The sequence below is a fragment of the Jaculus jaculus genome, chromosome 3, assembly GCF_020740685.1.
Source record: "Jaculus jaculus isolate mJacJac1 chromosome 3, mJacJac1.mat.Y.cur, whole genome shotgun sequence".
NCBI classification, from domain to species: domain Eukaryota; kingdom Metazoa; phylum Chordata; class Mammalia; order Rodentia; family Dipodidae; genus Jaculus; species Jaculus jaculus.
The window spans coordinates 60061306-60085921 of NC_059104.1; the positions used below are offsets into that span (position 1 = coordinate 60061306).

The 24616-nt window shown below is 40.7% G+C and overlaps 1 protein-coding gene across 1 annotated transcript in view; it reads right to left on the reverse strand.

The window, feature by feature from the left end:
- Positions 1-24616, reverse strand: part of Elf1 (E74 like ETS transcription factor 1) — a 92737-nt gene that overhangs the window by 38674 nt on the left and 29447 nt on the right. Inside the window, exons 2-4 of the mRNA XM_004650999.3 lie at positions 20548-20836; positions 4182-4362; positions 1100-1207 (exon numbers count right to left, since the gene is read on the reverse strand). Of these exons, the coding sequence (XP_004651056.1) occupies positions 1100-1207; positions 4182-4362; positions 20548-20619 (361 nt within the window). The 5' untranslated portion in view covers positions 20620-20836. The remainder of the gene's footprint in view (positions 1-1099; positions 1208-4181; positions 4363-20547; positions 20837-24616) is intronic.

Below are 24616 nucleotides of genomic sequence, written 5' to 3' on the forward strand. Positions count from 1 at the left end.
ACCAGGGCCTCCAGCCACTGCAGACGAACTCCAGATGCATGCGCCCCCCCCCCCCTTGTGCATCTGGCTAATGGGGGTCCTGGGGAATTGAACCTGGGTCCTTTGGTTTTGCAGGCAAACGCCTTAACCACTAAGCTATCCCTGCAGCCCAATAAAGCCAGTCTTAATGCTTTAGGCTGGAGTACTCAATGCTTCCATAACACTCTGCTATCACGCTCCATGAGCTTTATTTTTGGCTTTTAATTATTTACACAAGTGACTTTAAAATTAAATTATAAAATTGAGGAAAGGACTAATATCTATTCATTTTTATACTGTTAATGCATAACATAATACTACTGTGTATATGGCAAATATTCAATAAATATCCCGAATTGATTTAGTATCTTTCTAGGTTTGAGGCCTTCCCTATCAGAAATATCTGCAGGAGAACAAGTATATAAAAACTGGAATATATATATATAGATATATATCTGCAGGAGAACAAGTATATAAAAACAGGTAACACAATCTCAGCACTCAGCAGGCAGAGGATCACTCCGAGTTTGAGGCCAACCTGGGACTACAGGGTGAATTCCAGGTCAGCCTGGGCTAGAGTTAACACCCTACCTTAAAAAATAAAAATAAGAGGAGCTAGAGAGACGGCACAATGGTTAAGGGTTCTTGTTTATAAAGCTTACCCAGCTTGACAGCCCATATTCAATTCCCCAATACCCCATAAAGCCAGATGTACAAAGTGCTTAGAAACAGAATCATTACCTGCCCATGAATTTTATGCCATAAACAGTAAAATGTTCAATGGGCTTTTGCCTCTTCAATGATGATTATCTGTAGAGGTAACTAATTCACACTAGTTTGGATTCACTGGATTCAAATACAAATGACAATGTAGAAGACAAATTGTGCATAGTACACTATTTGATAAAGAACAAAGTACTTTATTGTTTCAAAAAGCTTCACTTCCTACTGTACCTTAAAATGTGCTTTAGACTCCCAAAATACAAAACATGACCTCTGTTCCAGTGACATTTACCATGTAGTAGAGATGGCACGAGTAACTCTACAAAGTACATAAACATAAGCAATCATCACCACTCACTTATCCGCTTTTCGTCCAGCATAGGGCCAGGAGAATCCATATTGAGAAGTGCCTCAGCAGCCTCAATAGTTTCAATAGTTTCATCCCCATTCTGACAAGAAGCTTCAACTACAATATGTTTAAAGAAAAAAAGAGAATAAATAGAATTATCTACAGTAGATCTGTTGTTCTGAAATTCACATACTGTTGGCCTGAATCAGAATATACCACTTAATACTGAGCTTATATGTGTTTAAAACTGCAACTTAAAGTTTGTATCAATATAAAATAATATTGGAACTAAATAAGTAATTGCCTTTGGGTTTTTACTTTTATTTATTTATTTGGTTTTTTGAGGTAGGGTCTCGCTCTAGCCCAGGCTGACCTGGAATTCACTATGTAGTCTCAGCATGGCCTTGAACTCATGGCAATCCTCCTACCTCTGTATCCCAAGTGCTGGGATTAAAGGTGTGCACCACCATGCCCAGCTTCAGTTTTTAATTTTATTAAGTAGAAACTTTGTATGTACATTTCATATGTTGGTGCCTGTGCTTTCTTTTTTTCCTTTTTTTTTTTTTTTTTTGAGATAGGATCTCAGTCTAGCCCAGGCTGACCTAGAATTCACTATGTAGTCTCAGGATGGCCTTAAATTTATGATCAATCTGGCAATCCTTCCTACCTCTGCCTCCTGAGTGCTGGGATTAAAGACATGTGCCCAGATTATACAGATAATTGCAAAGGGGGAGGGAACTAGCATGCCAGGGCTTCTAGCCACTACAAATGACTCCAGGTCATGTGCCACTTTGTGCATCTGACTTTACATGGGTACTGAGGAACTGAACCCAGGGTACCAGGCTTTGCAAACAAGCCCCTTTAACCACTGAGCAACCTTTCTAGCTCTGCTTTTAATTGAAAAAAAAAAAAAGGAACAATCAAACAAACACTGTGTTACTCAGTGGTGGGGCACTTGCCTAGCTCTGGGTTCAAGCCCCTATAGAGAAAAAAAAAAATTTTTGCAAGAAGCTAATGGAAAAAGGGTTAGTAAAATAGAGCACATACTCTAGGGGGAAAACAATAATTGTTTTTCTGATATTCAATCATTTTCCAGAACAAGTAACTATGGGCATTAGAGTAGACTGGAAAGGATTTGGGCATATACAAAAGGACTCAGGGGCTAAAGAAATGGCTTGGTAGATAAGGACCTTGCCTGCAAAGCCTACCAAATCAAGTTGATTCCCCAGTAAAGCCAGATGCACAAAGTAGCACATGTACCTAGAGTTCATTTGCAGTGGCTGGAGGCTCTGGAGTGCCCGTTCCCTTTGTCTCTCTTCTATATTTCTCTGCTTGCAAATAAATAAATAAAATAATTTTTTTTTAAAAAAAAGACTTAGTCCAGGCATGGTGGTGCATGCCTTTAATCACTGTACTCAGGAGGCAGAGGTAGGAGGATCGCCGTGAGTTCAAGGCCAGCCCGAGACTACACAGTGAGATCCAGGTCAGCCTGGGCTAGAGCGAGACTCTATCTCAACATACCAAAGGGGGGAAAATGGGACTCAGTAAGGATTTAATGATATGAGTAGGTCTGATCTCTCTAACATGTCATTTTTTTTTTTTTCAATATACTTAGGAAAAAAGAATAGGGTGGGGCTAGAAAGCAGTTAAGGCACTTGCCTACAAAGCCAAAGGACCTAGGTTCGACTCCTCAGGACCCACATAAACCAGATGCACGAGGTGGCACATATGTCTAGAGTTCATTTGCAATGAATGGATGTCCTGGCATGGCACACTCATTCTGTCTGTCTCTCTCTATCTCTCTCTCCCTGCCTCTTCCTCTCTCTCTCTCTCTCGAATAAATAAACAAAAGTAACAAAACTTTTTTTTTTTTTTTTTTTTTTTTGGTTTTTCGAGGTAGGGTCTCACTCTAGCCCAGGCTGACCTGGAATTCACTATGGAGTCTCAGGGTGTCCTTGAACTCATGGCGATCCTCCTACCTCTGCCTCCTGAGTGCTGGGGTTAAAGGTGTGCACCACCACGCCCAGCAAAACATTTTTTTAAAGAAAGTTAATTATAATTTTTTTTAAAAAAAATAGGGTGCTGGAGAGATGGCTCAGCAGGTGTTTTCTTGCAAAGCTTGATGGCCTAGGTTCAATTCCCCACTACCCACATAAATCCAGGTGCACACAAAGTGGTGCATGGGTCTAGAGTTCATTTGCAGTTGAGAGGCCTTGACATGCCTATTCTTTCTTTCTCCTTTCTCTCAAATAAATAGATGATAGACAGGCAAACATTTAGATGATAGATATTTAGGACTAGAGAAATGGCACAGCAGTTAAAAGTACTTATTTGCAAAGTCTGATGGCCTGGGTTTTTATTCCCAAGTACCCACATAGAGCCAGATGCACCAAGTGGCATATACATCTGGAGTTAACTTGCAGTAGTCACAGACTCTGGTGATACATTCTCTCTCCTCTCTCTCAAATAAATAAATAAGAAAGATAAAATATTTTTTAAAATAACAATACAAAAAACCAAAAAAAAAAGCCAGTTGTGGTGGTGCACACCTTTAATCCCAGCCCTTGGGAGGTAAAGGTAGGAGGATTACCATGAGTTCAAGGCCACCCTGAGATTACATAGTGAATTCTAGGTCAGCCTGAGCAAGAATGAAACTCTATCTCAAAAATCCAAAAAAATAAAGTAAAATAAAAGGGAAAATAAAAAAGCAATCTTATGGGGATGGAGAGATTGCTCAGTCATTAAAGGGAGTTGCTTCCAAAGCCTGACAGCCAGATGTATAGTGGCCCATGCATCTGAAGTTCATTGGCAGTGGCTAGAGGCCCTAGTGCACCCATTCTCTCTATCTCCCTCTCCTCACCTCTCTCTTTCTCTCTCTGCTTACAAACAAAATAAAAATTAAAATAAGCAATCTGAAGCAGGGCAAATGACAGAATGTGAAGTTTTCTTCTTCCCATGGGCTTTTTAGCTCGTGAAAATAATAAAGTTACTAAAAAAAACAAATAGCTTTGGGTTTTCTATGCCTCAAAAACTTTGAGGCGCTACCTAAAACTGTACCACATCAAATTGGGATGGAAATGGAAACACATACCAGTAAGGGTGATGTCATCATCATCATCATCTATGATTTCTTCCTCAGCAACGTCCAGTGAGCTTTCAGTAATCATATCACTGGGCTCTTCCACACAAGCTAGACCAGCATAACTATTGAGAATATCGGCACCAGGAACATGTTCCACAATTACAGCCGGAAATATAGCTGGATCACCAAGCTGGAGTGGGGAAGAGAGAATAAAGAAAGGATTATTAAAGGATTATTATTCTTAAAGTTTTGCTTCTGTTCACCACCACCTAAAGATGTTTTACAAAGGCTGGAGAAATGGCTTAGTGGTTAAGGCGCTTGCCAGCAAAGCCAAAGGCACCAGGTTTGATTCTCCAGGACCCGCATAAGCCAGATGCACAGATGCCATATGCATCTGGAGTTCATTTGGAAGGTTGGAAGCCCTAGCATGCTCATTCTCTCACTGTTTCTCTCTCTCTCAAATAAATAATTAACATAAAATAAATAGAACTTTAAAAAAACTTTAACAACAAAATCTTTTTTAAAAGGGTTTACACTTTACATTTATTTATTTAGGTTTTTTAAGGTAGGGTCTCACTCTAACCCAGACTGACCTGGAACCTACTCTGTAGTCACAGGGTGGCCTCAAACTCATGGGGATCCCTCCCACCTCTGTCCCCCTGCCCCCCGAGTGCTGGGATTAAAGGCATGTGCCACCATGCCCAGCTTACTTTACCTTTATTAATGCATGCTAGGCAAGTGCTCTACCACTAAGCTACTTCCGAATGCTACTCTGTACTTCAGAGCACTTCTGTCTATCATCACATACTTTTCTTTCTTTTTCTTTTTCTTTTCTTTTCTTTTTTGGATGAAGTCTGATTTAGCTTTCTGAGACAGGTCTATGTAGCTCAGGCTAACCTTAACCTTAGGATCTTCTTGCTTCATTTTCCCAAATTCTGAGATTACAAGTGTATGCCATCACACCAGGCTCTACTCCCACTCCTTAGGCAATCCTAGGCTATAGCACTACATAGCTATAACACACAAACTTTTTCACCATTCATCTTGTGTATTTAAAAAAAAAATTTTTTTTTTTTTTTTACTTGGAGGGGAGGAAGAAAGAGGCAGATAGAGAGAGGGCATGCCAGGGCCTTCAGACACTGCAAATGAACTCCAAACGCATGTGCAACCTTGTACATCTGGCTCATATGGGTCCTGGGGAATTGAACCTGAGTCCTTTGACTTCCCAGGCAAATGCTTTACTGCTAAGCCATCCTTCTAGCTGTCTTATATACAGACGGGGCTAGAATTTACTATGTACCTGATCTTGATCACCTAATCTTACCTTCACTGTACAGTGCTTTACAGACAGGCATATGACACTATGCCTGGTCCTTGTATCCTAACAACCAAGTTTTTATTGGGTAATGTTATAAAACTAAATATTTGTTTATGTTGGTTTTTCAAGGTAGGGTTTCACTAGCCCAGGCTGACCTGGAATTCACTGTGTAGTCTCAGGGTGGCCTTGAACTCACAGTGATCCTCCTACCTCTGCCTCCCAAGTGCTGGGATTAAAGGAGTGTTGACACCACAACTGGCTAAAACTACAATTTTAAACGGTACTAGTAAAAAAGTGAGATATCATTAATGCTTAGCATTAACCAAGAAATTGAATACAAATGAAGTGTACAATCTAACATTTTCACAGAAAAAAATCATGAGTTTGTTGCTGCTCTGTTCACAGTAGCGAGGAAATGGAACCAGCCTAGATGCTCATCAACTGATAAATAGATAATGAAGATGTGGAATATTTATACAATGAAGGTTTACTGAACTGTAAAGAAACATGAAATTATAAAGTTTGCAGGGAAATAGAAGGATTTGGAAAAAATATATACTAAGTGAGGCAACCAGGCTCAGAAAGTCAAATACCACATGTCCTCTCTCATACTTGGATCCTAGATTTAAAAGTTTAGCCTTGTATGCATACTGGAATAAAAGTCAGTACTAGATCCCAGGAAGTGAGCAAAAGGCTATGAGAAAGGGGAGAGAGCTTTAAGGAGAGAGTATACTTGATATGTAAGCAGAGGAGCAGAACACTGGTAGGGAGATCCTCTAAGAGGAGGGAATGGAGAAAAGGAAAGGGTGGGAGGGTTAATCAAAATTTTTTACAGGGCTGGAGAGATGGTTTAGCCATTAAGGCACTTGCCTGCAAAGTCTGAAGACCCAGGTTCAATTCCCCGGTACCCACGTAAGCCAAATGCACATGGTGGCACATGGATCTGGAGTTCATCTGTAACGGCTAGAGGCCCTGGAACATCTATTCTCTCTCTATCTGCCTCTTTGTCTCTGTCTGTCTCTCTCTCTCTCTCTCAAATAAATAAAAATAAAAAAGCATTGGGGGCTGTAGAGATGGCTTAGTGGTTAAGGTGTTTATCTGTGAAGCCAAAAGACCCAAATTCGATTCCCCGGTACCTACATAAGCCAGATGTACAAGGGGAGGCACACATTTGGAATTTATTTGCAGTGGCTAGAGGCCCTGGCATACCTACTCTCCCTCTGTCTGTCTCCTCTCTTTATCTCTCTCTCTCTCTTCTTGCAAATAAATAAAATGAAATTTAAAAACAAAAAATATTAAAGAGGGCTGGAGAAATGGCTTAGTGGTTAATGCGCTTGCATACAAAGCCAAAAGATCCATGTTCAATACCTCAGGACTCACAGTAAGCAAGATGCACAAGGTGGAACATACTCCTGGAGTTCATTTGCAATGGCTGAAGGACCTGGCATACCCGTTCTATATCTGCCTCTTTCAATCTCTCTCCCCCCAAAATTAAAAAATATATTAAAGACATATGACTAAGCCATGTGGAAATCTATTTCTTCTAGCATATCCATATATATATTTTAAGAGTATGGGCAAAATTATCCTGTGGAAGCGGATAATGTATCCAGAAGCCATAGATTGTTATAAGAAAAATTTCAGAGCTGAAGAGATGGCTTAGCAGTTAAGGCCCTTGCCTACAAAGCTTAAGGACCCAGGTTCAACACCCCAAAACCCTATAGCTTGAGAGGTCATAAGCCCTAGAAGAGAAGCAACTACTATTATTATCTGGCTAAATGGATATATTATTCCCTCCAACGTGCCCCCTAAATACATTTTGTTTTACTTTTACTGTTTGGTTAAGGTGCTTGCCTGCAAAGCCTAAGAACCCAGGCTCAATTCCCCAGTACCCATGTATGCCAGATGAACAAGGAGGTACACACATCTGCAGTTTGCTTGCAGTGGCTGGAGGCCCTGACATGCCCATTCTCTCTTCCATCTGCTTCTTTCGTTCCCTCTCTCAAATAAACAAATAAAATATATTAAAAATTCCAGGTCAGCCTAGGCTACTGTGAAACCCTACCCCCAATAAACAAGAAAGAAAACTCTTTCTCTGCTTGTAAAAATGTGTATGTATACATAACATACATAATAACATACACATAAGTTATTTAAAAAAAAAACAGGAGCTGGAAGAGATGGCTTTGTGGTTAAGGGGCTTGTCTGCAAAGCCTAAGGACCCAGGTTTGATTCCCCAGTACCCACATAAGCCAGATGCACAAGGTGGTACATGCATCTGGAGTTTGTTTGCAGTAGCTACAGGCTGTGGTGTGCTCTCACTTGCGCGCGCGCGCGCGCGCTCTCTCTCTCTCTCTCTCTCTCTCTCTCTCTCTCTCTCTCTCTCTCTCTCTCTCTGGTTTTTCAAGGTAGAGTCTTCCTCTAGCCCAGGATGACCTGAAATTCACTATGTAGTTTCAGGCTGGCCTTGAACTCACAGCGATCCTCCTATCTCAATCTTCCCAATGCTGGGATTAAAGGCATGCACCATCACACCCCACTCCTATTTATTTATTTATTTTTATTTTGAAATAATTTCAAATTTAGAAAAATTATAAAATAGCTCAAAGAATTGTCATATAAGCTTAACTCATATCCCTCCAATTCAAATATTTAACCATGTCTATTACTGTTGTCTTCTGATCTTATCTGTGATATGTTTGAAAGTGGTATATATTGCTCCTTTAACCCAAAATACTATAGACATATTTCCTAAACATATTAGCTTCTATAAAGATGAGCTTTGTTTCAGTAAATATATTGTGTTTTTGTTTGTTTGTTTATTTTAGTTTTTCAAGGTAGCGTTTCATTCTAGCCCAGGCTGACCAAGATTATACTACAGAGTCTCAGGGTGAGGTTGACCTCACAGCGATCCTCCTACCTCTGCCTGGGATTAAAGGTGTGCTCCACCATGCCTGGTTCTGTTTATTTTTTGAGTCAGGGTCTTCCTATATATTGGTATATACCACCATACCTAGCTAATCTTAATAGTTCTGAATGAGTATAAGTCATTTGTTCATAGACTATCTCCCAATTTGGGTTTAGATACTTCCTTATGATTAAATCCAGTTTGAATGTTTTGTTTTTTTCAGGTAGGGTCTCACTCTAGCCCAGGCTGACCTAGAATTCACTGTGTAGTCTCAGGGCAACCTTGAACTCATGGCAGTCCGCCTACCTCTGCCTCCCAAGTACAGGGATTAAAGGCATGCACCACCATGCCTAGTTTTGAACTCATGGTGATCCTCCTAACTCATCATCCAAAGTGTGGGGATTATAGGTGTGCACCACCATGCCAGGCTTTCAGTTTGCATTTTTGAAAATATTTTGACTGAGAGGAGAGAGAGAGAGAGCAGTGGGACCTCTTGCTACGGCAATGAACTCCAGACACATGAACTACTGTGCATCTGGCTTTACATGGGTGACTGGGGAATTGAACCCATACTGGCAGGCTTTCTAACCAAGCACCTTTAACCACTGAGCAATTTCCTCAGCCCTGTTATTATTTTTTGCTTTTGTTTTAATTTTATTTATTTAGAGAAAGAGAACATGGGTCCTTAGGCTTCACAGGCAAGCGCCTTAACCACTAAGCCATCTCTCCAGCTCCCCCACCCTTTTTTTTAAAAGGTAAGGTCTCCCTGTAGTCCAGGGTGACCTGGAATTCACTATGTAGTCTTAGGCTGGCCTTGAACTCACAGTGATCACTGTGTTTATGGGGAGCTTTAGTTAAATAACAGCAATGTTTTTCTTTTAAGATAATGAAGTTGTTCTAATGACATTTCAATAATATGCAGAATAATTTTCATATTCATATGAGAAGTTGGCTGTGAAGATTTCTTCACAGGTAGCTTTTTTCAGTCGTTGGAAATCTATTGCACAATCCTAGCTTGTTTTATGTAATACTAAAGTTCTTTAAGTAATAACATGACCCTGTTCCCCCAAAAAACCTTAACAGGCTAGGTGTAGTAGCACATACCTTTAATCCCAGCACAAAAGAACTGGGCTGAGCAGATGGTTCAGCGGTTAAAGGTGCTTGCTTGCAAAGCCTGCTGACCCAGGGTCAATTCCAAAGCCACCCACAAAAGCTAGCACAAGTGTCCAATATTTGTTTAGAGTGGCAAGAGGCCATGGTGCAAACATACACATACATAAACATACACACACACACCAATCAATCAATAATTTTTTAAAAGAACATAGATCTCCCTTCCCAGGTAACCAAGAGCTTCCAACAGCTCCTCAGGGTGGGGCTAATCTTTTACAGGTAAGGACAGCTGCTTTGAGTTCACAAATACAACGGCCACTTCATGTCTAGAAGACAGTGTTTGACAGCACTCCTTCCCATCCCCCAGCTCTTACATTCTTTCTGTCCCTTCTTGGGTAATGTTCCCTGACCCTAGAAGGGGTATAAATGTCAACAGGACTTTTGACTAATCAAGATTTTTCTGAAATGTCTATAGGGCACAAGCTACGTCAATAAAAGTGGAAACAGACTGAAAGGAAATCATGTACCATGTCACAAGCAGAGACACATTCTCTGTCAATTCTAACTGTCCAATAGATTACTCCAACAATGGTTCTAGAATAATATACCACATTATAAAGAATTACTGAGCCAGGTGTAGTGGTGTGTGCCTTCAATTCCAGCACTCAGGAGGCAGAGGTAGAAGAATCACCATGAGTTCAAGACCATCTTGAGACTACAGAGTGAATTCCAGGTCAGCATGAGCTAGAGCAAGACTTTAACTTAAAAAACCAATAAAATAAAAAAAGAATTATTGAGCAAAAAGATATTATAAAGTAATTTAAACAAAGTTCAAGTGAACAACAAATAAATTTACAAATAAATTACCTCACTACTAGTAAAGGAAATGAAAACAAATAGCAAACTGTCATTTCCAACAGATCATTCGTGAAAAAAAAAAAAAAAAGGGATTTCTTAGTAATACTTTAAAAAATAGGCAGGATATGGGGGTGTATGCCTTTAATCCCAGCACTGTGGAGGCAGAAGTAAGAGTTCAAAGCCAGACTGGGACTACAGAGTGAGTTCCAGGTAAATCATCTGGGCTACAGTGAGACCTTACCTCAAAAAAAAAAAAAAAAAAAAAAAAAGGAGAGAGGAGGAGAGGAGAAGAGGAGAAGAGAAGGAGAGGGGAGGAAAGGGAAGTGAAAGGAAGGGAAAGGAAAGAAAGGGAAAGGAAAGGAAGGGAAGGGAAGCCAGGCATGGTGGTTCATGACTTTAATCCCAGGCACTACGGAGGCAAAGGAAGAGTTCGAGGCCACCCCGAGACAACATAGTGAATTCCAGGTCAGCTTGGGCTAGAGCAAGACCCTACCTCAAAACAAACAAAGCAAAAACCAAGAAAAAACAACAACAAAAAAGGAAAAGTGGAGGTAGAAACTAACACAGCCTTTAAGAAGATTTTTATTTTTTCAGTAAGCTCAGCAATTTCACTTAAAAAATATTTGGGGGCTGGAAAGATGATTCAGTGGTTAAGGCATTTGCCTACAAAGCCTAACAACCCAGGTTCAATTCCCCAGTATCCACATTAAGCCAAATGCACAATGGTATATGCCTCTGGAGTTTGTCTGCAATGGCTGGAGGCCCTGGTGCACCCATTCTCTCTTTTCTTTCTCTTTCTCTCCCTGCTTGCAAATAAAAAATTTTTAGAAAAATAAGTTTGGTGGTTTGATTCAGGTGTCCCCCATAAACTTAGGTGTTATGAATGCTAGCTCCCCAGCTGATGGATATTTGGGAATTAATGCCTCCTGGAGGGAGTGTATTGTTGGGGCCGGGCTTATGGGCTTTATAGCCAGTTTCCCCATGCCAGTGTTTGGCACACTCTCCTGTTGCTATGGTCCACCTTCTGTTGGCCAGGGGGTGATGTCCACCCTCTACTCATGTCATCATTTTCCCCTGCCATCGTGGAGCTTCCCCTCGAGCCTGTAAGCCAAAATAAAACTCTTTTTCCCAGAAGCTGCTCTTGGTTGGGTGATTTCTACCAGCAATGTGAACTGGACTGCAACAATAAGTAAAAATATTTTTTTAATTTAAGACACAGAATGAAAGAGGCAGAGATAGGGAAGAGACTAGGGTGCACCAGGGCCTTCTGCCACTGTAAACAAACTCTAGATGCTTGTTACCACACCACTGTGTACATCTGGCTTCACATGGGTACTGGGGAATCAAGCCTGGGCTTGTCAAGCTTTGTAAACAAGTACCTTTAACCACTGAGCTATCTCTCTCACCCCATCAGAAACTCTGTATTTTAAAAATATTTTTATTTATTTGAAAGAGAGAGAGAAAAAATAGAATGCCAGGGCCTCCTGCCCCTGTAAACAACTCCAGATGTATATGCCACTTTTGTTTATTTGGCTTTACATGGGTACTGGGGAATCAAACATAGGCTGTCAGGCTTTGCAAGCAAGTGGCTTTAACTGCTGAGTCATCATTCCAGCCCAGAAATTCCCTTTTTATAATTATTATTTTTTGACAGAAAGAGGAGAGAATGGGCATGCCGGGGACTCCAGCCTCTGCAAATGAACTCCAGAAACATGAGCCCCCTTGTATGCAGGTGAGACATTGTGCACTTATGTCACTGTGCATCTGGCTACATGGGACCTGGAGATTTAATACAAGTTCTCAAGCTTCACAGGCAAGCACCTTAACTGCTAAGTCATCTCTGTAGCCTCTTTTTTTTTTTTTTTAAAGGTAGGGTCTCACAATCTAGCCCAGGCTTATCTAGCACTCACTATGTAGTCCCAGGCTGGCATTGAACTCATGGCAATCCTTCTACCTCTGTCTTAAAGATATGTACCACCATGCCCAACAGTAGTTACATAATTACATAATTCCATTTTTAATGATTCTGCAGATATCACAAACTATACAAAAACATACAACACATAAATGCACTGATAACAGTGATTGGTCAATAAAACTGTGTCAAGCATGGTTCTAAAGAGCTTTACACAAATGAATTCATTTAATCCTACAACCTTACAATTTTGGTTTTGAGTGAGGCACAGTGGCAGAGGTAGGAAGATCACTGAATTTGAGGCCACCCTGGGACCACAGAGTGAGCTGCAAGTCAGTCTGGGCTACAGCAAGATCCTACCTCAAAAACAAGAACACAAGAAAAAAATTAGGTTCTATAATTTTCACTTCCATTTTGCAAATGAGGAACTGAAGCAGAAAGTGGTTAAGTAACTTGGTAAGGTTACAGAGGCAGTGAATGAAGCAACAGAACCAGTGTTCAACCCATGTATTCTGCTTTTGGTACTTAAATTTTTAACCATTATTGCTATGAGAGAAGGTATGCCACCTCCTCAAACAAGAATGTTAATTGCAGTATTAGATATAATAAACAAATATAGATAATACCCATATTAAAAATGGGTAAATCAAGTAACAGGACATTCCTTCATGTAGAAAAAGGAATGGCAGAGCCCCCCACACACAGAGAGAGAGAGAATGCATGAATGAATGAATGACGATCCAGTGGTTGAAAACATCACAAAAAAGGTTTAGCAAGAGTTGGGAGATGGGTCAGGGGGTAAAAGTGCTTGCTGCACAAATGTGATGACCTGAATTCAGACCCCCAAACACAGACAAAGTTGGAGTTCATAGTGTGCATCTGTAACCTCAGCATGTCCACACGAGGTGGAGGCAGGACAGTATCTGGAAGTTCAGGGCAGCAAGTTAGCATGCACAGTGGCAAACAAAAGATCCTGCCTCAAACAAGGCAGAAGGTAAGGACTGATACCCAGACTTGTTCTCTGACCACCACATGCACACAATGGCACACAGTGGCACGTGGGCTTGTCTGTACACGCACAGGAATACAGACTTATTTTTAAAGATTTTATTTATTTATTAGAGATAGACAGAGGGAGAGGGAGAGACAATGAGTGAGAATGGGTACACCAGGGCCTCTAGCCATTGCAAATGAACTCCAGACACATGTGCCACCATGTGCATCTGGCTTACATGAGACCAGGAGAATTGAACCTGGGTCCTTAGGCTTTGCAGGCCAGCATCTTAACCGCTAAGCCATCTCTCCAGCCCTATAGACATTTTTGCAGAAAGATCTAACATAATTTCATGAGTCTTAAAAATAATATATATATGCATGTAGTTTTCTATATACATTGTTCATATTCTCATACTTTTTCGAATTAAAGAGTAGAGTAAAGAAGGATTTTCATTCTTTCTTTTTGAGACAGTTTCCTGTAGCCCAGGCTGGGCCAAACTTGTTATGTGGCCAAGTATTAGCTTGAACTTATTGATTTGAGACAGAGAGACAAAGAGAAAGAGGCAGGCAGAGAAAGAATGAATATGGGTGCAACAGGGCCTCCTGCCACTGTAAACAAACTCCAGACCCATGCAACACATTATACATCTGGCTTTATGTAGGTATTGGGGAATTGAACCTGGGTCATCAGGGTTTACAAACAAGCACTTTTAACCACTGACGAATCTCTTCAGCCCTTTATCTGAACTTCTTATCTCCTGTCTCCATATTTCAAAGGCTGTGATTGGAGACATGCATCACAGTGCTCCAGGTAATATGGAGCTAGGGATTAACCAGGACTTTGTACAATAATAGGTAAACATTCTTCTAACTGAACTACATCCCCAGCCCCAATTTAAAACATTTCAGGCATTTTATTTATTTACTTTTTATTTTTTGAGGTAGCTTCTTGCTTTAGCCCTAAAATTCACTATGTGGTCTCAGGCTTGCTTCTAACTCACAATGATCCTTCTACCTTGTCCTCCCAAGTGCTGGTTTTAAAGGCATGCACCACCACACCCAGACCAAATTACTGTTTTTTTTGAGATACAGTCTCATGTCGCCCAGGATAGCCTCAAACTTTTTTGTACCAGAAATAGACCTAAAATTCCTTCCTCAATCTTCCAAGGGCTGGGATTACAGGCATGACCTACCATGCCTGGCTTATATTTTATGCATTTTGGTATTAGTTGACTTTTGCAAATATCAAGTCATTACTTTTATATTAAAAACAAATTAAACCAGACACAGTGGCATAGACCTGTAGTTTCAACATTCAGGAGGTGTAGGTAGAAGAATAATGACTTCAAGACCAAAATAAGCTACATAACTAGATCTTACAGTCGTTAAGGTACTTTCTTGGAAAATTTGCTGGCTCAGGGTTCAATTTCACAGTACACATGTGTCTAGAGTCATTTGCAGCAGCAAGAGGCCCTGGTCTACCTATACATACTCTCATAATTCTCTCTCTCAGTAGCAAATAAAGTATTTAAAATATGGGTTGGAGAGATAGCTTAGTGATTAAGACATTTGCCTACAAAGCTACAGGACTCAGGTTCAATTCCTCAAGACCCACATAGGCCACATACACAAGGTGGCACATGCGTCTGGAGTTCATTTGCAATGGCTGGAGACCCTGGCATGCCTTCCCCCCCTCTTTCAAATAAATCCATGAAAATATTTTTCTTTTGGGGCTGGAGAGATGGCTTAGTGGTTAAGTGCTTGCCTGTGAAGCCTAAGAACCCCGGTTCGAGGCTCGGTTCCCCAGGTCCCACGTTAGCCAGATGCACAAGGGGGCGCACGCGTCTGGAGTTCATTTGCAGAGGCTGGAAGCCCTGGTGCGCCCATTCTCTCTCTCTCCCTCTATCTGTCTTTCTCTCTGTGTCCGTCACTCTCAAATAAATAAATAAATAATTTAAAAAAATTTTTTTCTTTTGATTTTTCGAGGTAGAGTTTTACTCTAGCTCAGGCTGACCTGGAATTCTCTATGTAGTCTCAGGTGGCCTTGACCACATGGAGATCCTCCTACCTCTGCCTCCTGAATGCTGGGATTAAAGCTATACACTACCATAGCCATCTTATAAAAATAATTTTAAAAAAGATTTAAAATAAATAATAAAGTAAAAACAAAAACAAACTAAACAAAAAAAGCCAAGCCTCAGCTTAAATACATCTTACAAGATGTAACAAGACCAATGGATATTTCTGAGTCTAATCCCAAGTGAAGCAGTTGTCATGTTCATGAAACAGACTGAAGAACTTAAACCTGGCGGACGGTTTCATATTCTGTGGCACTGACTATAACATGTTAAGACTGTCGTGCATCACCATAGGGGTATCCACACCATAAGAGACTGTCAAGCTGTTCCAATAGTGGCTCCGCTATTTACTAACTATGCAGTTTTGGGCAATTTACGTCTTCACTTCTCAATTTCCTTATCATAAAATACAAGAGATTGGGTTGGACATTGTGGTGTACACCTTTAATCCCAGCACTAGGGAGGCTGAGGTAGGAGGATCACCATGAAGTCAAGGCCAGCCAGTGGCTACAGAGTGAGTTCTAGGTCAGCCTGGGCTATCTACCATTAAAAAAAATGGAATGAGGATATTACTATTTACTTCATATGGTTAACACATAATGTCTTTGGAATAATATCTACATAAAACTAATAAGGGGGCTGGGGTATGGTGGTACACATCTTTAATCCCAGCACTCAGGAGGCAGAGGTAGGAGGATTGCTGTGATTTCAAGGCCTTAAGACTAGAGTGAATTCCAGGTCTGCCTGGGCTAGAATGAGACCCTACCTCAAAAAACCAAAAAAAAAAAAAAACCTAATAAGGGGGCTGGAGAGATGTTTAGCAGTTCAGGCACTAGCCTGCAAAGCCTGAGGACCCAGGTTTAATTCCTCAGTTACCATGTAAGCCAGATGTACATGGTGGCGCATGCATTTGGAGTTCATTTGCAGTGGTTAGAAGCCCTGATGTACCCATTCTCTATCTGCTTCTCTCTCTCTCTCTCAAATAATTTTTTTTGAGGTAGGGTCTCACTATAGCTCAGGCTGACCTGGAATTCACTATGTAGTCTCAGGGTGGCCTCGAACTCACCAGTAATCCTACCTCTGCCTCCCAAGTGCTGGGATTAAAGGCGTGCACCACCGCATCCAGCTAAAGTTTTTGAAACAATTTTTAAAAATATAAGGGGTGGAAGAGATGGCTCAGTGGTTAAGGTGCTTGCCTGCAAACCCTAACCATCTGAGTTCGATTCCCCAGTGCCCATGGTGGAGCATGTGTCTGGAGTTCATTTGCAATGGCTAGAGGTCCTGAAATGCCCATTCTCTTTCTGTCTCTCTTCTCTCTGTCTGTCTCTGCTTCCAGGTGAAAACCGTGGGGAGGGGTGTAAAGAAAAGAATCTTTTCGGAGTGGTAACTCACACCTTTAATCTCAGCACTACAAAGGAGGAGACAGAATTCAGCCAACCTTGCCTACAAGAGAGCCTGTTTTATAAAACCAAAAAATCCATACATATACATATATATGCTAATATTAAGTTGCCCAGGACCCTTTCCAAAGACATAATAGCATCTCTAAGATGAACTATTTCAGAATAGTGGGTGTATGACTTTTAAAGCTACATCTACACATAAATGAATACGGTACATAATGTAAGATGTGTTTGTCATGATCAAAGGAGTATGGAAGCTACTACAATAGAGCATGCCAGTGAGCAGCTTACAGCTGCACCACATCCCAAGATCACATCTTACCACAGCAGCCAGGATTCATCATGTGAGTTTTCTTCTAAGAAGGCAGCATAGTAAACACACACTATGTTCAAGCTTTAATGTACACAAATATCCTGTCTTAAATTTAAAACATTCTCTCCTCTGAAAATGTCTTTTATCTAGATGAAATCAATCTCACTATTCATTGATGCTTTACTTTGTATGAGAAATCCTTATCCTCAATTTTTTCCTTCTCAGTTGAAGTTAATCTTAAGCTTAAGCTAAGTTAGTCCACAGTCTCACTTTTTGTGGTTTATTTACAAACTACTGCACCACTTCAGCAGACTATACAAAGAGCTAAGAAACTATAGCACCCTGCCAAAATGAAGACTCAATTTTACTGTTTGTAATAACTATGATTCTAGAATAAAAGCAAGGCATCATAATTGGCCTATTTAAAGTTAAGTTTTAGAAGTGGGCTTACTTTAACATAAAAATCAATAGGCTCATTCTGAACCTACTGGCTCCCGGTTTTCCCCCACCTAGCAAGTTAAATCTGTCCAAAACACGATTTCCCCCATCATCTTGTACATTCCTCAGGAAACCTTTGTTGTTTTGCTCATTTTTTAATGATTTTTTTCATTTTTACTTATTTATTTGAGAGCAACAGAGAGAGAGAGAGAAAGAGGCAGAGAGAGAGAGAATGGGCACGCCAGGGCCTCTAGCCACTGCAAACTTACTCCAGACGCGTGTGCCCCTTGTGCATCTGACTAACATGAGTCCTGGGGAATGGAGCCTCAAACCAGGGTCCTTAAGCTTCATAGGCAAGCGCTTAACCACTAAGCCATCTCTCCAGCCCTTTAATGATTTTTTGAGATAGGGTCTTACTCTAGCATAGCCCAGGCTGACTTGGCATTTACTCTGCAGTCTCAGGGTGGCCTTAAACTCAGGGCAATCCTCTTATCTCTGCCTCCCGAGTGAGTGCTGCAATTAAAGGCATGTACCACCATGCCCGGCTTCAGGAAACTTAAAAAAAAAAAAAGTGTATTTTATAGCCAGTCATGGTGGTGCATGCTTTTTAATCCCAGCACTCAGGAGGCAGAGGAAGGAGAAGTACTGTTGAGTCTGAGGCTAGTTTGAGCCTAGAAGTGAATTTCAGGTCAGCATGAGCTAGAGTGAAACCCTACCTCAAAAAAACCAAATTAATTTTATTTGAGAGACAAAGAAGAAGTGGCAGATAGAGGGAGTCAGGGAGAAAGAGAGGGACAGAATGGGCATGCCAGGGCCTCTAGCCTCTGCAAACAAACTCCAGATGCACACATCACCTTGTGCATCTGGTTTACATGGGTACTGGGAAATCGAACTTAGGCTTTGTAGGTAAATGCCTTAACCACTAAGACATCTATCTCTTTAGCCCCAGAAAATCTTTCAAATGAAGTCAATTATAACATCTCAGAAATCCTCTCCTTTGAGGGTTGAGGCACACCTAAGGACTACAGTCAGTCTTAAATCCTTCACTCCATGTCTCCTAGACCTTTTTCACATCCTTAACACAGTAATAGGCACATCACACATAAATTCAATCAAACGTAATTAAAAAAGTCTTCAGTTCAATTTCCCTTACCAATGACAAAAATCCAGATCTATAAAAGTTAAGTAATTTCCTCAGAGTCACATGCTTTGGACTGAAAAATGTGATTATAGCACTGCTAAAATGATTTCATCTACTTCAAAGAAATAGTCCACAATTACAAAAATTAATTATATACATTTATTATGTCCAGAACTCTAAAAAAAATTTTATTTACTTATTTATTTGAGAGAGATGAGAAAGAATGGGCATACCAGAGCCTCTAGTCACTGCAAAAGTACTAGAAGGGGCTAGAGAGATATTTTAGCAGTTAAGGCATTTGCTTGCAAAGCCAAAGGACCCAGGTTTGATTCCCCAGGACCCACGTTAGCCAGATGCACAAAGTGGTACATGCATCTGGAGTTTGCAGCAAATGGATGCCCAGGCGTGTCCATGCTCATGCTCTCTCTCCCTCTCTCAAATAAATCAATAAAAATAAAACTTAAAACAAAAAAAAGTGGTGGTGCACGTCTTTAATCCCAGTGTTCAGGAGGCTGAGGTAGGAGGACTGCTGTGAGTTCGAGGTTACCCTGAGACTACATAGTGAATTTCAGGTCAGCCTGGGCTAGAGGGAAACCCTACCTCAAAAAAACAAAAGAAGCCAGTCGTGGTAGTACACGCCTTTAATTCCAGCACTTGGGAGGCAGAGGTAGGAGGATTGCTATGAGTTCGAGGCCACCCTGAGATAACATAGTGAATTCCAGGTCAACCTGAACTAGAGTGAGACCCTACCTTGAAAAACCAAACCAAAAAAGAAAGAAAGATAATAAAAAAAATTTTTAAATAACTTGAAATAATTACTTATGGCAGTCATTTTATAGGAAAACAAGGTGAATCCCCAAAGTATTGCTTCCTTTTTATCACATCAAAAGCAAGGGTAGAGCTGGAGAGATGGCTTAGCAGGTAGCCTGCAAAGCCTAAGGACCCATGTTCAACTCTCTAGATCCTACATAAGCTAGACACCCAAAGGTGAGGCAAGCAGATGGTTGCATATGCCCACCAGGTGGCACAAACATCTGGCATTCACTTGTAGTGGCTGAGGCCCTGGCACGACTCTGTCTGTCTGTCTGTCTGTCTCTCTCTCTCTAAAATAAAAAAAAGGGAAGAGTAAATCTAGATGTGGTGACGCATGCCTTTAATCCAAGCACTTAGGAGGCACAGGTAAAAGGACTGCCATGAGTTCGAGGCCACCCTGAGACTACATAGTGAACTCCAGGTCAGCGTGGGCTAGAAAAACCCTACTTCTATATACATACATACATACATACATATAATATTTATTCATTTGCAAGAGAAATAATTGGTATGCCAGGGCCTCCAGCCACTGCAAATAAACTCCAGAATTATGTGTATCTGGCTTATGTGGTTTCTAGAGAATTTAACCTGGATCCTTGGGTTTCACAGGCAAGCGCCTTAACTGCTAAGCCATCTCTCCAGCCCTAAGGGTAATGTTTATACTTAACAAATTAATTGGTACTTAAAATATGAAATGACAGGTCAGATATGCCTTTAATCCCAGCACTTGGAAGGCAGAGGTAGGAGGATCACTGTGAGTTCAAGGCCATCCTGAGAAAACATGGTGAATTCCAGGTCATCCTAGGCCACAGCAAGACCCTACCTGGAAAAAAAAAAACAAACTCTACATGTTGACATTACCTAGAAATTTCTAAATTTCAACTTTAATAATTTTTTACATATCTTAAAGTAACTGTTTTCTGATACAAATTTAAAAAATCAAAACAATGCAGTGGCTGGAGGCCCTGGGGTACCCATTCTCTCCCTCTCTCTTTCTCTCTCTCTGCCTCTTTCTCTCAAATAAAGAAATATAATTAAAAAAACAAAACAAACTTATTAAAATGTTTGTTTGGTCTCTTACCTGTTGTTCATCCTCCATGACGTTACTTGCAAATTCAAATATTAGGTCGTTCTGTTGGACAACAGCAGCCATAATAAAACATTCCACTTAGAGCCACATGAAAAAATTCCCAGACAGGTTCAAGTATCAAGTAGTAAAATCCAGTTTGGATTAAGACCCTTCAGCAAAGTCCTTGGAATTTCTGTACACCAGGTTTTCTTAGTGAAGATGCTTCAAATTTTCTTGGTTCATTGAAATTTTCAGAAAACTGAAGCAATTTTTCTGAAATAATTCACTCAAGCTTCTTACCCTGTAAAACCAAAAAGCTTAAATCAGTAATTTAAAAAGCTACCACCCTTTTAAAAATTCAACATCAGCATCCCCACATTATTATTGTTCTTAAATAATATCCACATGACTAATACAGGCTTTTAAAAGTCAGACATGCTTTCTGTAAAGCTATACTTCCTACTAATATAAACTATCCTCTCATTACTAAAAATAAAGATTTCTTTCCTTCTTCCCTCAATTAAATTTGAGATAAAGTCCTGTATAGGAATAAAAGAATCCAGTAATACTTACGGGGTTTATAACCTCAATAGAGGTCCTGTAAACAACTTCCTTCTACCACCCCTGCAGACTACCTACCTAGGAACTGCTACTCTGTGAGTAATTTGAGTAATTTCATAATACACATTTTTGCCTGTAAGAGAAACAATCAAACATCCCTGGTCTAATATATATATTTAAAATCTAGTAGAGATTAGTAAATTCTGTTTTACAAGCTGTTCAAAATAAGCAGAAACTAAAACCTACTCTTCTTGAAAAGGCTTCTGGCAAGTAATACTTTAAGCATTACCATACTAAACTAAGCCTGTCTTCAGTGGCTTCTTTTTTAATGCACTTAAATGTGTCCTTATCTCTACCACAAGCTTGCAAGCAACAGGAAGGAAACAGCACTTGACCACGTCACGGCAAGTTAAAACATGCAAAGAACTGCATTTTACAGAGTAGAAAAACAGAAATGCAACTTCAGAACGAAAACAATTTCAGTGTTTTAAAAATCCTGCCAAAGATGTTTGTACATTAAGAATAAAAAGGCAAAGTTACTACTAATAAAAAAAAAATACTTTAGGGGTTTATCATTATTTTATTACATAAATCAAATGGTCATGACTATAAATGTGACATGAAAAGACAAAGCCATAAAAATAACCACATTAAAAATATCAAATTCTGGGTCTGGAGAGATGGCTTAATGGTTAAGGTGTCTGCCTGTAACGCCTAAGGACCCTGGTTTGATTCCACAGGACCCACATATTTCTGGAGTTTATCTGCAGTGGCTAGAGGCCCTGGCATGCCCATCCTTTCTCTCTCTTTTTGCCTCTTTTTCTCTCTCAAATAAATACAAATTTTAAAAATATTAAGTTCTTTGAAACAGCATTGATAATTTATTTGTGAATGAGAATACAGGTATGCCAGGGCCTCTTGCTGGTGCAAATGAACTCTAGACACATGTCCCACTTTGTTCATCTGGCTTTGCATGGGTACTGGGGAATTGAGCCTGGGCCATCGGACTTTACAAGCAAGCTCCTTTAACCACTGAGTAATGTCTCCAGCCTTATAATTGTAGTACAATTATTTCATTAAAAAATGCTGACTTCCAAGAAAAGGATGGTGGGCTGGAGAGATGGAGGCTAAAGTGGGAGGATCACTGTGATTCAAAACCACATAGTGAATGCCAGGTCAGTATGGGCTAGAGCAAGACCCTACCTTGAAAAGCAAAACAACAACAAAAAAGTCCAGCCCTCAGAGTTGGGTAGATGGCTCAGTAGTTAAAGGCTTGCCAAATCTGACAGCCTTGGTTTTAAAAAATATTTTATTTTTATTTATTTGGGGGCAGGGGAGAGAACAGGTGTGTCAGCCATTGCAAAAGAACTCCAGATATGCACGCCACCTTGTACATCTGGCTTATTTGGGTCCTGGGGAATCAAACCTGGGTCTGTTGGCTTTGCAGGCAAGCACCTTAACTGCTAAGCCATCTCTCTAGTCCATGGCAATTTGGTTTTGATTCCTCAGTACCCATGTAAAAAGCCAGATGCAAAAAGTAGTGCATGCAGCTGGAATTTGTTTACAGTAGCAACAGGCCCTGACATGCCCATTCTCTCTGTCTCTGTCTCTCTGCTTGCAAATAAATAATAAACTTTCTGGGAGGCATACTCAAAGGCATACATAGGATTTGGGGCAGTGCCCAGGCAAGGAGTATGGTATAACAGAGGGTGCCCAGAGGACTGTTAAGGAATGCATCCTAGCCATACATTCAGTGTAGTCCCTGCCCTATGACTGTTCCCTGTACTAGCCTTTTAGCCTAGAAGAACCAGACAATAAATCACACTAGCATGGCTTGGCCATTCTGAGGACTGTCACGACAAACCACTTACCATCATCACTATGACCCTTTTATTTGGAGAGCCATCGTGTCTTCTTGCTGTCCTTATCTGTGGGCTCTGAGGATGGGGCTTAGCCTCAGCAGGTATTTGAGAAGTAGCAAGGGAAAAAAGCCAAGGTAGGCCTCCCCTTCTCTACCTGCCTCATCCAAACTCCCAAAAAGCAGCACCAGATCCCTCAGTTTTCCCAAAGGGAGACATGAACAAAATATGTAAGTATTATTTGTTTTTAGTCTCAGGATGGCCTTGAGCTCATGGCAATCCTCCTACCTCTGCCTCCTGTGTGCTGGGATTAAAGGTGTGCATCACCATGCTCAGGTCCTAAAATACTCTTTATTAAGAAATGAAGTACCTCTAACAAAAGAAACTATTGCCATCAATTTATTTTTTTTGTGGTATGTGTGTTTATTTTTTTATTAACAACTTCCATGATTATAAAAAATACCCCATGGTAATACCCTCCCTCCCCCCAGTTACCCCTTTGAAACTGTATTCTCCATCAGACCCCCCCATCTCAATCAGTCTCTTTTACTTTTGATGTCTTGATCTTTTCCTCCTCTGATGATGGTCTTATGCAGGAAGTGTGAGGCCATGAATATCCAGGCCATTTTGTGTCTGGAGGGAGCATGTTGTATGGAGTCCCACCCTTCCTTTGGCTCTTACATTCTTTCTGCCATCTTTTCCGCATTAGCCCGAGCCTTGGAAGGTGTGACACAGATATTGCAGTACTGAGCACTGAGGTCATTTCTTTCCATCACCATGATACCTTCTGAGTCATCCCAAGGTCACTGCCATTTGAAAAGAGAAGATTCTCTACCAAAAATGAGATTAGCATTAATATAAAGGTGTGAACATTAACAGAAGTACTTACTTTTTGATAAGCATAGTATATACACTTGACCAGACAACAGCAGACGTTACACCCCTAGGGCTCATAACTACCCCTGTCTTAAGTTTTCAATATCAGGGATGTATTCACTTCCCATAGAGCAGGCCTCCAGTCCAATTAGAGGGCAGTTGGTTTCCCTCGTAACAGTCGTGCCACTATTGCACCCGTTGGCTCATTTGGCCTGGCTGGCCAGCTATAAGCCCTATTGCTGAAGACTCCATATGCTTGGGCTGCAAGGCCACTGAGAAATCCTGCTGAATCTGAGCTGATAACCTTCTTCATGTAGACCAGCTGACAGAAAGATGGAAGAAGCCATTCTGCATGTAGTTCAATGGGAGAAAGAGATACCACCAGTGAAGATACTCAACAGTGGACACTGCAAGCCTTTTAATTGGCCAGCCAGGCTAAATGAGTCAACAGGTGCAATAGTGGTAAGTCTGTCATGGGGGAAACCAACTGCCTTCCAATTGAACTGGATGGAGGCCCGCTCCATGGCAGGGAATACATCCCTGATACTGAAAACTTAAATCAGGGGTAGTCATGAGCCCTAGAGATGTAACATCTGAGGATGTCTGGAAAAATGTATATACTATGTTTATCAAACTGCCCAGTAAGCACTTCTCTTAATATTTATACCCTTATATTAACACTACTGTCACTTCAGGTAGAGAATCTTCTCTTTTCAGATGGCAGTGACCTTGGGATGACTCAGAAGGTATCATAGTGTTGGAAAGAAGTGATTGGAGTACTGAGT